At 35.8% G+C, this 15,395-nt stretch overlaps 1 protein-coding gene across 1 annotated transcript; it reads left to right on the forward strand.

The window, feature by feature from the left end:
- The first annotated feature begins 944 nt into the window (after positions 1 to 944).
- On the forward strand, positions 945 to 15,172 carry LOC127260981 (lon protease homolog 1, mitochondrial-like). The gene is made up of 20 exons (XM_051289079.1): positions 945 to 1,424; positions 6,448 to 6,513; positions 6,949 to 7,125; positions 7,202 to 7,267; positions 7,412 to 7,453; positions 7,546 to 7,668; positions 8,102 to 8,200; positions 9,185 to 9,250; positions 9,338 to 9,424; positions 9,544 to 9,583; positions 10,106 to 10,277; positions 10,673 to 10,797; positions 11,657 to 11,787; positions 12,352 to 12,456; positions 12,582 to 12,695; positions 13,143 to 13,310; positions 13,468 to 13,569; positions 13,703 to 13,930; positions 14,022 to 14,540; positions 14,707 to 15,172. Exons 1-20 carry the CDS (start codon positions 1,146 to 1,148, stop codon positions 14,878 to 14,880), a joined length of 2,883 nt encoding a protein of 960 aa, XP_051145036.1. The 5' UTR covers positions 945 to 1,145; the 3' UTR covers positions 14,881 to 15,172.
- Positions 15,173 to 15,395: the final 223 nt, after the last annotated feature.

A 15,395-nucleotide genomic window follows, 5' to 3' on the forward strand; every position in this document is an offset into this window, starting at 1 on the left:
AAGTAAAATATTTTCGCTAAAATATTCCCCCGGTGCTGGACTCGCAACGCTGGAAGTCGTTGCTGATGTGGCGCTGACGCGGATGACATGTCAGCGCCACATCGGATGACCATTTTAGCATAAAAAAATTTTACTTGCAAGACTATTTTGAGACATAGTTCATTTAAATGTCCTAAAAATGATAAAAGAGGTTATATACGGGACTACAAAATAGTTTTCTAAGACGTTTACTATTTATTTTTTTTTATGTTAGGAATAAAAAATTATGTTGGTAATATAAAAAATCATATTTTATATTAAATTATTGATTATTTTAATTTTAATTTTTATAATGTAAAAACTTGCAGTCGCTACTAAACAAATGAGTTCTGAATAAATCTTCGGACGAACTTAATAACTTGCAAATTAGGCTCGATAAAATAAGTCATGTTAGACGAACTATGTATGAAAGACAAGAATCGTAGGAAAGTATTGACTTTTTTTTGTTTTGTAAATAGATAAAGTGAGTGTGTTTCTTTACCACCCAAATTCGATAATTTTACTATTTGGACTTTACGTTTTCGAAAAAAGTATATTTTTTTTCTCTCATAAAATATTCTAGAATATATTATTTAATATCAAATCTAAACCAAAATTTTTCAAACCAAATCAAAAGAAACAAATCCGTGTGTATTTGAGATTTGAATTGATATTTGAATAGTAAAATTTTTAAATTGTATAATGTGTTTTTAATGTGAAATTTAATATTTTTATTTTAAAAAACAGAATAATAATAATAATAATATGTGAATTTTTTTCACACCCATAGTGTATTTCTTTTTTAAATAATATTTCTAAATAATTGTAAGATTAAGAAAACAAAATAAACAAACTCAATGGAGTATAATTAATATAATATGATACAATTCCTAAATTATAGATATAACCCCTTGAAAGAGAGGAAATCGGAGCAAGGGTTTATGCAGGGGTTAGAATGAAGTAAAACTGAGAAACGTAAAGTCAGTCTGCGGCTTCTTCTTCCCCAAGCATCATCGAAGCGAAGCAGCTTCAAACTACTTTTACATGCCGTTCTGTACTCCTTGCCTTTAAGTCCTTCGCAAAATCCCCAATCTTCTGTTTGTTATCTCACCTATTCTATTTCCCCAATGTTGAAGGTCCTCGCCAGGTGCAATTCCCGCCCTTGGCTCCGGCCTCAACTCCGCCTCGCTGATGTGCCCGTGCCCGCGTCTCCATTGTTCCGTGTTCCTCGAGCGCGGGATAATACGAGCCGGTATTCCTTACGGAGGTTCTTTTGTTCCGACTCGACCGATGGGTCCGATTCGGTAGAATCAGCGAGACGGGTCGAGGAGGGCGATGAGGCAGCGGGTTCCAAGTCGTCGTCCGCAATTGTGCCAACTATGGTTAGACCCGAAGATTGTTTAACGGTAAGTGATTTCGGGGGAATTTAGTTTAGTGGCCTTATCAATTGCATTGGTTTTTTTTTTTTTTTTTTTTTTTCAGAAAAATTCAGTCTTTGAAAGTGTTTGTGTGGAGGGTTGGCTGCATTCCGAGGATTTTTATAGATGGTCTTCTGGTGTTAAGAATCTGTTCCGTGCGCTTTATCAAGATATACTATAGATACATGATTTTTTTCCATTCATTTGTTACTCATCTATCTCCATTTAACTTCACATGTTTCTTCTTCCCCTGTATGAGTATTTTGTCTACACAGTGATTGTTGATTAGCTCTTATGATACGGGAAACATCCGTGGGAAAATTTTTCTACTTCCCAGATTTCAATCTTATTTGAAGACAACTTGAAGTTTGCTGAAATTATATACTAGTAGTGGGTTTACGTGTATAGCAATAATTATCATAGTTTTCCTTCCTTAGATACATCACATTATTGTTTGGATTAACTCACACACACACAAATAAGAAAAACAGAACACAAATGATTACGTGGTTCGGCCGAGAAGGGTTATCGAGCTACGTCCATGGGTAACCAAAAATTTATCTTATTAGTGTAATATGAGGATGGGCATTTTTTTCCAAGTACAAAAGATAGAATTATAGACTACATTAGGGTTAGTCTAGGCCAAAATTCCAATAAGCCCATTAGGGTTAGCTTACCCTAAGAAAGCCTACACTCAACAATCTCCCATTTAGAGACCGTACTGCCGTAAAATCCCCAGCTTCACTTGATTGCCCCGGTCTTCTCATCATTTCTCATAAAGACCAGCTGAAGTCATGCATAATTTCAGCTTGTCCAGCGTGCGCCTGAGATGTTCTTTAACTTTATCGTGATATCTCATCCCAATATGCTTCGTTTTCCCATGATGGACTGGATTCTTGACAAGTTTAATTGCACTCTCATTGTCACAGTGTAATGACTAATCTATCTGCCTTTTATCCAACTCCAAGAGGAAGTTCTTTAACCAAACTAACTCTTTGCTAGCCACAACAATTTCCATATACTTAGCTTCTGTCGTCGAAAGTGTCAAACTTTTCTGAAGTTTGGACATCCAGTTAACTGCAGTTTCTCCCAAGAAGGTATAGTGCTCTTAAGCGTCTCTTTTCATCTACCCAAATTAGCATCAAAATACCCTCTGAAAATCACATATTTGCCTCTGAAACATAAACTTCAACTTGGAAGTACCCTTCAAATACCTTAGTATCTTTTTTATGGCATCCCAGTGTTTTTTCCCCGGATTTGAAATGTAGCGACTAACAACCCGACTGCATGAGTAATGTTTGGTCTCGTGTACGCCATCGCATACATGAGGCTGCCAACTATAAATGCATAAGGAACTTTAGCCATATATGCTTTTTCTTTGTCTGTTCAGAGACTAATCTTTGGTAAGCTTGAAGTGGCTTCCCAAAGGTGTGTTTCTCGGCTTAGATAGCTATCTCAGGAGAAGTGACAAAGCCTTTCACCACTAAGCCGGCTTTGTACATTTTTGACCCATCATGTTCATCCTTGATTTGGAATACCTATGTATTTTGAAGTGACTCCTTGTCGAAATGAAGTTTACTCAAAATCCAGGTCTTGTTTTTATGCAAGGAACTCATCTTTCTTTTATGGCCTGCTCCCACTAAAATGAATCTTTTTGCTTGATTGTTTCGTGATAACTTTTTGATTCACCACTTTTAGTCAAAAGAAGATAGTTGACGCTAGGATCATAACTCGTTGGAGGTTTGGTGACTCTAGTGGATCTCCCGACCTACTGTGACTTGGTAGGCCGCGGTTGCACCGGTAAAGGTGGAGCCCGGAGGTCCTTCATCCTCTAAACTTTTGGTGTGAACAGAATCTTTTGATTTCCTTCAAACTCGTCAGTACTGGTTTCAATCTTCTGACTCCTACTGTTTTAAGGATCCACCGACTCTCCGGTTCTAATAGCATCACTGTCAAACTCGACTTGTTCTCTCGCAACCTTTGAGTTTTATGTGCTTCTGTCTTTGAGAAGTTCAGACCTCACATGCTTGCTTCTGACAACCTTTCTGCTTTCAAAGTCCCAAAGCCGGTAGCAATGTTGTCTCCTTCATATCCCTTGAAGGTGTATTTTTTGGCTTTGATATCTAACTTGTCACCATCTCTTGTCAAATCATAAGTACTGCATTCGAAGACTCTCAAGTGTTCATATTTACTGTTTCCCTTTTTCACTCTTTTTAAAGTATCTTTAAACCCAATGGCACTGATGGTCTTCGGTTGATAAAATAAGCATCAGTGTTGATTGCATCGGTCCTCGGTTGATAAGATAAACAACAGTGTTGACTGCATAGGCCTTTGGCCCTCTCATTCAGTGTTCTCTTCATCCTTTCTGCCACTCCGTTCTGCGTAGAAGTGCTCAGGACAGTCTTGATCATCCGGACCCCGTGTTCAACACAATACTTGGTGAACTCTGTGCTATTGTATTCACGTCCATTATCCGATTTCAAGCACTTCACCTTCAAGTTAGTTTCTAATTCAACAACAATCTTCCATTTCTGAAAAGTACTAAAGACTTCAGACTTGTTTTTAAGAAAATAGATCACCTTTTGTGTTGAATCGTCAGTGAATGTTACACAGTAGTTTGATCCGTCAAAGGAAGAGACTGGTATTGGTCCATAAACATCAAAGTGAACCATAACTAGTTCCAACTTCTGAGCTTTCAGTGTCTGCCCCGTCTTTGCAAAATAGTCTTTCTTTTTCTTGCCAAGCATGTAGGGCTCACAAAAGTCGGAATCTACCTTTTCTAGATTTAGAAGCTTTCCTCTGGCGACAAACATCTTTATTCCCTTTATGCTCATGTGGCCAAATCACCGACGATTATGAGATAGCCTTTGACAACTCTCTATTGCCCTCCTCCAAACATGACATTATATCCCTGATCATCCAACGTCCAAATGGAAATGAGCATTTTCTTAAGATTAGGGATTACCCTGTCGTTGTTCAACGTCCAGATGGTGCCTCAAAAGGTCTTTAAATTTATGTCACCCATTCGTGTGATGTCAAGAGAGTCGTTATTAGCCAAACGAACTTTACCAAAGTTACCTGTTCATAGATTCTTCATCGTCTTCGTGCTAAATGTAGCATGGAATGATGCACCCGAATCCATAATCCACGACTCGGTTGAATTCTCAACACAGAAGATGAGTGCATGGTTTGAGCTGTCTAGTGACATTCACCTCCTTTTTTTCTGGCGGTTTTGTGCACTTATTTCTAAAGTATACTTTTTGCAATTACAACATTGAATGTCCTTTCTTGGCTATAAGTGACTCATCTTTCTGGAATTTGTTCATCCTCTGTCATTCCTCTTCTCTTTTTTTCTTTCTACCTCTCATTTCATTGCTCAACAAGGCGCTTGAAGTTTCATCAGAATTTCGTCTTCGTATATCCTTTCCTATAATTAAGTCACAAATGCCTTTAAAGGCGAGTTTAGAAGTTCTAGCTGAACTACTAACGGCTGTGGCTGTTCCTGACCAACTTTGAAGTAATGAGAATAACAAGAGCAACGCCTGAACTTCACCGTCAAACTTAATATCCACCGACAACAACCGGGATATTATAGTATTAAATTCATTTATATGCGAAGTAACATATGCATCTTCTTTCCTTTTGGTATTCACTAACTATTTTTTCAGAAATACCTTGTTTGAATCAGACATGGTTGTCAACATTTTCATCAACCCATATGCAATATTCTCCTTTAGAATGTTGGATTTGTTGGCGTTTATCTTCTCGGATTTTCTTCTGGTCAAGGGCAAATCCAGATCCTTCCGGAAAAGCAAATTCTCGAGTTGCATCTTCCACCAACCGAAATCTTGTCCATCAAATTTAACAATTTTGGTTTTTCCATCCCCATACATGATTTAATCATGCAACTGTGAATTCAACAGTTTGCAGGGTGTGTCGGGTCGGATCTGCAGCGTGTTGCTGATGATCCGGGAATACTGTGGAACTGTTTTGACAAGTCTGATGCTGACGGTTCTGACATGTTCTGATAGGTCTGACGCTGACTGGTCTGGTGCGTTTTGACATTTCTGACAATCTTTTCTCACTATCTGCGGTGACTGTTTTGAACAAACAAGTCTGTGGCTCGTGTGAATAGGTCGCTCTGATACCATTTGTTAAGATTAACTCACACAAATAAAAAATACATAACACAAAAGATTACGGGCCGATAAGGGCTATCGACCTATTCCACAGGGGCAACCAAGAATTTATCTTATTATTGTAATATGAGGAGGCACTTTTTACAAGTAGGGTAACTACCTTTGAAGAAGCCTACACTTAACAATTACCGCCTATTTTTCATTGAAAATTACCTATAAATATTTATTTTAATTCAAAACATATGCTTGAATACCTATTTACTTCCAATTGAAAATTTAGTTGTTCACCAACCATCAAATCATACTGAACTAAAGCTTCCGTGAAAATTTCTATAATATTAAGATTCATACTATGACTATAAGTTTTCAGTAGATATCTCAGAAAATTCTAATTCTATAGAAGGTTAATAAGTTGTTTTTATCCATATGCTTGCATAATCTCTTTATATTTTTCTAGTTAGATGATAATTTTGTGAAGAATAGTCAAATATCAAGCAACAAACCTTATTTTAAGTGATTTGAAAATCAATGATGACTAGAGTAATAAATTTCGTACATATTTTATGTGAACATGCATGTAATTTTCTTAATCACCCTAGTATCTCTATGTGGATATTTTTAATATCGAATGAGATCTTTAAGTCTATATCATCCTATAACCCCTTTTCAAGTGACTGAATTTATTCCATCTAGTAGGATAATGTATGCTTTATATTTGTGTTGTATATTTAAATTTCTTCTTAGTTATTTCAAAAGGTGCATGTTTTGGTTAATTAAAGCTCAACTTCCAGTTTCGCAAACAGTGTTTTCTGGTCTCTATTTGCTTGTGCTGCGTCTTGAGACTTAGTTTCTTTTTTTTTCTTAATGGACAGGTTATAGCATTGCCATTAACACACAGACCATTATTTCCTGGATTCTATATGCCAATTTATGTTAAGGTATGGCTTCTTACAATTTTGCACTTCCATACAGTGGTGAATTTGATTTATGGTAATTCCATATAGTTTTTTTTTTTGTTATGGAGTATTATTAGTTATGTGCTTGTGATTTTTCTCAGGCGTCCCTTTTTTGGTCCAATAAATATACATATGGTTTGGTAATAGAATACATTGTTGGTTATGCTGTACAATATCAGACCCTAAATTCAACCTTTTCCTGCACATATGTTGTTGCTTCATAGTTATTTGTTTCCTATTGTCTCCTGTTTCTGAGTTTGATATGTATGGGATCTTTTTATACATTAGATGTCTGTCTATTCTTTGCTTGGTAATAGATTAAGGTAACAGAAGCTTCTGCTCTGTGGCGGGTCCGGTGGCACAAATCTGAATTTCTAGGTTTTATTTTTAATTTAATTTATTTTATTATTTTTTCAGAATGAAAAATTGCGAGCAGCTTTAGAAGATAGTAAAAAAAGGCAAGCCCCTTATACTGGTGCCTTCCTTGTTAAAGATGAGGAAGGGACTGACGGTTCAGAGATAGAGAAAAATATATATGATCTTAAAGGAAAAGATTTATTAAATCGCCTTCATGAAGTTGGTACACTAGCTCAGGTAACATTTTCTACTGCTCTCATGTAATAGTTTACAAAAAAATGCTTTAAAATTATCAAATGACTTGATGAGGCAGATTACAAGCATCCAAGGAGATCAAGTTGTTCTAATAGGTCACAGACGTCTTCGAATAACGGAAATGGTGAGTGGCAGGTTCGTTTTTTTTTGGTTTGCAGAAAGATTATATTATGTAATTTTTCCCCATACATTAATTTGTAAATATTTAGCATTATATCGATATTTAATCAAGCAGACTTGGATCAATTAAGTCAATTTTATAACGCAGGTTGGTGAAGATCCTCTAACCGTCAAGGTTGATCACCTCAAGGTATGCATATTTTTTCATACGCCTCGTACCTTCATTATCTGTGGATTTGCATTACTGTCCTCGACTTTCTATGTTTGATCATTGTTTTTCAGGAAAAACCATATGATAAGGATGATGACATTCTCAAGGCTACATCATTTGAAGTTATATCAACTTTAAGAGATGTGCTAAAGACAAGCCACCTCTGGCGAGATCATGCACAAACCTATACCCAGGTCTTATCATATCTCTCTCTTTAGGTGTTTGCATCTTTCTTGAATATGTAGAAATGCATTGTTAGTGATTTGAAAGCGACCATTTGAGGATCATTTGAAGCCTTTGATAAACCTTCATTACATGTTTTTTTATGGATAATTTTATGTCAAATAAAACAAGTTATACTTGTAGACCAATTGATTTATGTTTGGAAAAGATCTGATGTGATGTCAATATGCTTATAAAAGATACTATTAATATTTCAATCTTGGGGATTTGCTTGCACTGTTTTTTATCCCATGAAGTTTTTTGCTCGTGACGGGATAGATAGTACATGCTGACAGAGCCATCTAGTGCTTGAGTTAGGTGTTTAGTGCTTCCTACAGAAAGAAGTTGTGTATTCATGCATAAAACTAGGCTGAAGTGCTTATTTCCATCTCATTGTGAGTGCAGCATATAGGTGATTTTACATATCCAAGAGTGGCAGATTTTGGGGCTGCAATATCTGGTGCAAACAAGTCACAATGCCAGCAAGTGCTTGAAGAACTTGATGTAAGTAGTTTATGACACATTATGTGTTTGTTTGGTGGTTTGGATTTTGGGTTTTGATTTGAATAGTAAAATTTTGAATTGGTTTAGTTTTTTGATGTGATATGGATAGGCGTTGATGTGATATTTTCAATGCAAAATTGATTTTTAATATAACATAAAAAGAAAAAAATAGGTGTTAGATTTGATGTTTTTGGAGAATTTTTTTTTTTTAAATAGTGGAAATCAACCAAAAATTTAGAAACAAACACACCCTATTATTATCACACTGTTAAGGAAACTAGGTGACTTGCTATTACCAAAGTATCTTCCTTTTCCAAGTGCATATTTTTCCCTTGGTCTATTATTTCCTGTTACTAGATTAGTTTCTGAATTAAGGTGTGTTAAGTGTCCCGCATTGGATGGATGTTGGGAGCTCTCTTTGTTTATAAGGGTGAAGGACAACTCCTTTCATGGACAATTGGTTTTGAGATGGAGCCCCCGAATTCCTTTTTAGCATGGTATCAGAGTCATAGGTGCTTGTGTTGGGTATGATATTGATTCCGGTTAGGATTCAGTTTTGAGATGGATTTCATCCTTGTTTATAAGGTTGAAGAACAACTCCTCTTATTGCCAATTGGTTTCTAAATGGAGCTCAGGATCTCTTTTTAACAAGGTGAAAAGGACTTACATTCTTAATTGACAGAAGCATACTATAATTCTTACAAGCTCCCAAAGTTGGTTGAAGGGTTTCAAATAATCTAGATTCCTGTTTACCATATCAAAAACCTATAAAGTACCCACATTTTGGGTTTAAAATAAATCACTACCAATATGTTTGTGTTCTCGAGGTGGTTAGAGGGAAAAAAACAACTAATTGCCTGTTGGACAGTTACTTCAAGCTTTCCATTCCAGCATGTCCTTATCGCTACAATTTGAATAATTTCTTTGATGGCTGAAAGTGCTATAGATTTCACATATTTGAGGCCAACATCTCTATACATTCAGGTGCACAAAAGGCTAAAACTCACCTTGGAGTTGGTGAAGAAAGAGATGGAGATTAGCAAAATCCAGGTGTGGTTTTTTATAATTTGCTAGATTTCAAAACTTTATATCCTCATATATGATTGATCAAATTTCCCTGCTTTTGATTGTACTTAGGAATCTATAGCCAAGGCGATTGAAGAAAAGATAAGCGGCGAACAACGTCGATACTTGTTGAATGAACAACTTAAAGCCATAAAGAAGGTAAGTAGTATTTGATTGTTATTTCACCTTACTTGGATCATGAAGCAGTTTGTTTTATCTTGTGATTAGCGTTGCCCTTGATTTGGAATTAGGTTGACAATTGATCTATGTTAACACAGGAATTGGGATTGGAGACTGATGACAAAACTGCTTTGTCTGGTATGCTTTCCTTCACCAGATTGCTTTTACTACAACAATTTTTGTTGAAGCATGATTACTTGTGTTTATTTATTTTTTCTTTTTATATTGCCCTTGTAACTGCTAAAGATGTGACATTCATTTGAAATATATGCTTAAGATTTTATATCCTGTTGTGTAGACTTTGCCACTAGAGCGTGCTTTTGTCTACGAATTTTGTGGTCCTTGGAGAGCTGTGACAACTGTATCACTTTCTTTTTAGATGCATCATTATGTAGTTATGTTATACATACTCCAGGATTCTTTGAAAAACAGATTTTCCATATCAGGAACCTGATGAAAATATTCTAATGTACTTTTGTCTTACAAGCTAACATACGGATATAAAGGCTCTATTGCAGCTAAATTTTTCTTGCTGATGTGGGTAGCTTATACTGTACAATATGACTTCTTCAATTTTCATACTACAAGTCCTTTAGAATTGTTATACTTAGTCATATAGTATGTTTCTTGTTCATTGTTTGCTTCTCCCATTCACTGCAGCAAAGTTCAGAGAGAGAATTGATCCAAAGAAAGAAAAAATCCCAGCTCATGTTTTGCAAGTCATAGAAGAGGAGCTAACAAAATTGCAATTATTGGAAGCAAGTTCAAGTGAATTTAATGTAACACGCAATTATCTTGATTGGTTGACTGCTTTACCATGGGGAGAATACAGGTATGCAATTCCATTATCTTCTGCCTGGTGTTTATATATTTTACCCGATGCTACTTCCATCCTTACAAATTTCAATAGTTGTGGTACTTGAATTGATTCGTAAGTTTGTTGCTTGTTGGCTTAAATGAGAATGTGATAGCCTATCCCCGCAAGATTAGTGTGGTGACAGTTTTCCTATCTTTGTGTTGGTAATATTTTTCTCTCATAAAACTAATGTTGATAGTTTTTCCCGGGCAATTTGGGACTTTTAAGGGTGAAATTTTATGGAGCCTAACACTACCAAACAATTTTCTGGTTCTGTGCGGTCCTAAATATAGCCTGCTAAGGAAGTGTTGACTGCATAATGAATTACGGATATTCCTGGTATTTATTTATTTATCTTCTTAATTTTTCAGCAATGAAAACTTTGATGTAACTCAAGCCCAAAAAATTTTAGATGAAGACCATTATGGGTTGACAGATGTGAAAGAAAGGATATTGGAGTTCATAGCGGTTGGAAGACTCAGAGGAACATCACAAGGTTTGGCATGCAGCTGCTTTGGAAATCTATGTTTAATGTTTTCAACTCTGCTAATGAAGTTCTATTACTGATGTTTACTGCCTTAAAAACTATCCCTTCCATATTGGTTGCATGAGTGTGTCCTTTATTCATGTGGACACAATACTGATGCAAGAAAGACATTTGGGTGATTCAGATCATATTTTTTATTTTATTCTTCCTGATATTTCTTATTTATTTATTTATTTTTGTAGACAGAAAATTAATAGGAAATAAAGATGAATTTGGGTCCATTCTTCTTTTGGTATCTTTCACTCAGATGTTTTTTTTTTTTTTTTTGTGTGTGTCTGAGTGTATATATATTTAAAATTCTTCAACTTTTGGACCCAAGAGAATTTTATGTTGAAAATAGTGCTTATTGTTCATACTTTCTTGTGTTTGAATATTATTGTTTCTTTGATTTTCTGTGGTTCTTAAATGCCACCAAACTTTGAACCAAGGAACTTGTGATTTCTACCTTAAAATAGAAAATGGTCATAAACCTTACTTGACATAGATTGAATAATAGACTTGCTCTAGGATAGCCTTGAACTTTGACAGTATGTGGTTGTTTCTTTTTTCTTATGTTTGCATCATATGTGTAATTGTAATTATGAAAAGATCTAATGTATCTGACACTGTCGAAATTGGCTTTCCTGCTCTCTTGATATGATGGGTTTGCTAGCCATGCTTGATATGCAATCTAATAAACACCTGGCTATTATTCTTATCCTTGCATGAATATTTCTGTTAGTACATGTGGTGATGTACATGCTTGCAAAATGGAAATCTGCAATATTTGTTACTAACCTCTTACTTTGATTACCTTAATCACTTAAAGGGAAAATAATATGCCTCTCTGGTCCTCCTGGAGTGGGCAAGACAAGCATTGGCCGTTCCATTGCTCGGGCATTGAATCGTAAATTTTACCGGTTTTCAGTTGGAGGTTTGTCTGATGTTGCTGAAATCAAGGTAGGTTATACTCCCTCCGTCCACAAACTAATGTCCTACTTTCCTATTTGGAACGCCAAAAAATGATTGTCCTATTTCTAGTTTTATACATAGAATTACCTTTTTACCCTTACTTTATTTATCTTTTTTATATCTATACACAAAATAAAGAGCTATTTTGTCAATTTACAACAAAAAACTAATTACCTAAAAAAACGTGTAAATATCACTTAGGACATTAAAAAATGGACGGAGGGAGTATATTTTTAAATTTCTGGTAATATATTAGATTTGATTCAATAAAACAAAGGGTACACCTGTAACAGTGTTATTACCTGATTATTTTGAATTTCATTATTATATTTTATCTATTATTAGGTGGTTTTACTTGAAACCTAAATTTTAAAGGGGCACAATACTATTTAGTCTGTTGGTAGTTCGTGATCATAGACCCAATTTCCAAACTAGACGGTGTTGTTTTTATTTTTTTACCCTCTCCCTTTCAAATTTCAATTTGCACAAGATAATGATGAAGCTTTGTAATTGGGATATGCATTTGTAACTATTGAATGCAATACACTGCAGGGGCATCGTCGGACCTATATAGGTGCTATGCCTGGGAAGATGGTGCAGTGTTTGAAAAGTGTGGGTACTGCAAATCCTCTTGTTCTGATTGATGAGATAGACAAGGTATATATCTGGTTCTTTTTTGTTATTTTTATTTTTTATTTTTATATGGAACATAGTGTTTCTTATAACTAATTTCATTCGACCAGCTTTAATGACATTCTTGAATAATGATTGTCTGTAATCAGTTGGGAAGGGGACATGCAGGTGATCCTGCAAGTGCAATGTTGGAACTCCTGGACCCAGAGCAGAATGCGAACTTTCTAGACCACTATCTTGATGTTACAATCGATTTGTCCAAGGTTTGTACGTTGCTGATATTATGGTAGATGGTATTACAGAAGGTTATATCCTATTCAGTGACGATAGATATGGGGGTACTTGTTTGTAAGTTATGAAAGAATTGCAACTCCTAGGTTGTTCTGGAGTCTCTGCTTGAAAATACTGGTTATATCTGGACTGCCTATAAGTTGTCATGAGGAAAAAAATAAAAATAAATTAAAGTAATAAGACTTCCCATATTACCTATAACTTGCATCGGTCATGGTACGCGCTGTTTGTAAATATAAAAGCTTCTGATACTGGGCCTGATAATAGACGTCCTTGTTGAACTATGTTTCCAGAGATTGTATATTTGTCTCAAGTTAATCCATGTATATCGGTTCCTTTACACAGGTTGGAATTTGGATTTCCTCTGTTGATTCTCTTTCTAATCTGCACATCCTGGGATTTGTTCTTACTCTTCGCAGGTTTTGTTTGTCTGCACAGCAAATGTTGTTGAAATGATACCCAACCCACTTTTAGATAGAATGGAGGTTATATCTATTGCTGGGTATATTACTGATGAAAAATTGCATATTGCACGCGATTACTTGGAGAAAACTACTCGAGAAGCATGTGGTATCAAGCCTGAACTGGTATTTGTGCCCTCTTTCTTTTGCTGCTCAGCCTTGTTCAACACATTGGAGACATTCTGCTTAATGTTGATCAATTAATTGATTTATCGATATGATCAAGTTCAATTAGGAAATGTGTATTGCTGCTATGCTTGCTCATTATCTTTTAATGGTCCAGGTTGAGGTCACAGATGCTGCAATTCTGGCTTTGATCGAAAATTATTGCAGAGAGGCAGGGGTTCGAAATCTTCAAAAGCAAATTGAGAAGATATATCGAAAGGTTTCTCAATCTTGACAACTCTTTTTTGAGTACAATTATCTCCTTGCCCTTGCTAAATTTCGATTCTTGCATCATATAATAATATTAATAATTTATTACTTGATAACAATTCTGTTCCTACTATGTCTGTCAGATTGCTCTTCATCTTGTGCGTCAGGGAGTTTATCCTGATCCTGCAGTTGGTGAAGCAACGGTCCAATCTGACGAGGTAAAAACAGAATTGGTTTTTGAGTCTGCAGGTGCTGAATCTGCACATGGAAGCACTGACAAAACGGAATCCGAAAATGCTGTGGAGGCTGAAATAGTTAACGCTTCGGTGGATCAAACCTCAACTTCTATTAATGAATCTGATACACCAAAGGTATTCAAAATTCAACATCTCTTATATTTTCTGCCGATGAAACAAATCTTCTTGCTATAATATGTTCTCACTATCTATGTCATTTTGGCAGGATACCCTGGAAGCTGAGAAAAATCAGACAACCGAAGCTGCTAAAAAGGTGGAGAAGGTTTTAGTTGACTCATCCAACCTTGCTGACTATGTTGGGAAGCCCGTTTTTCATGCTGAGCGAATATATGACCAAACTCCAGTTGGAGTTGTAATGGGTCTTGCTTGGACTGCAATGGGTGGATCAACACTCTACATAGAAACCACTCAGGTGGAGCAAGGTGAAGGCAAAGGGGCCATTAATCTCACCGGACAACTGGGGGATGTCATGAAGGAAAGTGCTCAGATTGCCTACACTGTTGCCAGAGCCATCTTGCTGGAGAAGGATCCTGAGAATCAATTCTTCGCCAATTCCAAGGTTCATCTTCATGTACCTGCTGGCGCCACTCCTAAGGACGGTCCTAGTGCTGGCTGCACCATGGTCACATCCTTGCTGTCTCTTGCTATGAACAAACCTGTCAAGACGGATCTTGCCATGACTGGAGAAGTCACGCTAACAAGGAAAATTCTGCCTATTGGCGGGGTGGGTACATACCATTTTCATATTATTAGTATTATTCAACTTTTATCTTGCCCTTTTGTTGTTTTACCGGTAATCTGATTTTGTTTTATTCTTTCTTCATCATGTTATTAGAAGATGATTAGTTTTGTTGATTGGTGACATGTTATTTATTTATTTATTGAATCAGGTTAAGGAAAAGACAATCGCTGCAAGGCGTAGTGAGGTGAAGACCATAGTATTTCCTTCAGCGAACCGAAGAGATTACGATGAGCTGGCACCTAATGTGAAGGAAGGGCTTGAGGTACACTTTGTTGAAGACTACAGCCAAATCTATGAACTGGCCTTTTGTGAGAATGAATGAATAATTGATGACAAGTTACCATAGAATGCCCGTCAATCAGTCAGTCATTTCTGGTCTGGGTAACTTATTTGATTCGATTCGATTCTATGATTATGTATGCAGTTGCTGTCTGTCTACTAACTTATTTATTGATACCAAAAAAAAAAAAAAATGTGATTATATTTGATGGATGCTGATTTAGCTAGTTAGTTTTGACAATAAAGAGAGATACAAATACACGGTCTTTTTGCAACAGGAGACAGTAGTTGTATGAATCTTATTATATTAATCATTCATCATCATCATCATCATCATCATCTACTTCAATATTTTCTTACTGTTTCTGGTTTCTAGCTTTGCTTTGTCGTTATCTTTTCGTGTTTTGAAAGAATTGTCTTTGGTTACAAATGAAAATTAGCATGGAAAGTAAATATTTGTTCTTTTTTGCTCGGTAAGTGTATAATGATTAGTTTGGTATTAATTGGATTGAACTTTTAAGAAATAATAACGATAATACAATAAAATGGATCTATAAT

Source organism: Andrographis paniculata, unplaced genomic scaffold, assembly GCF_009805555.1.
Source record: "Andrographis paniculata isolate CXL003 unplaced genomic scaffold, ASM980555v1 Contig62END, whole genome shotgun sequence".
Taxonomy (NCBI): Eukaryota; Viridiplantae; Streptophyta; class Magnoliopsida; order Lamiales; family Acanthaceae; genus Andrographis; species Andrographis paniculata.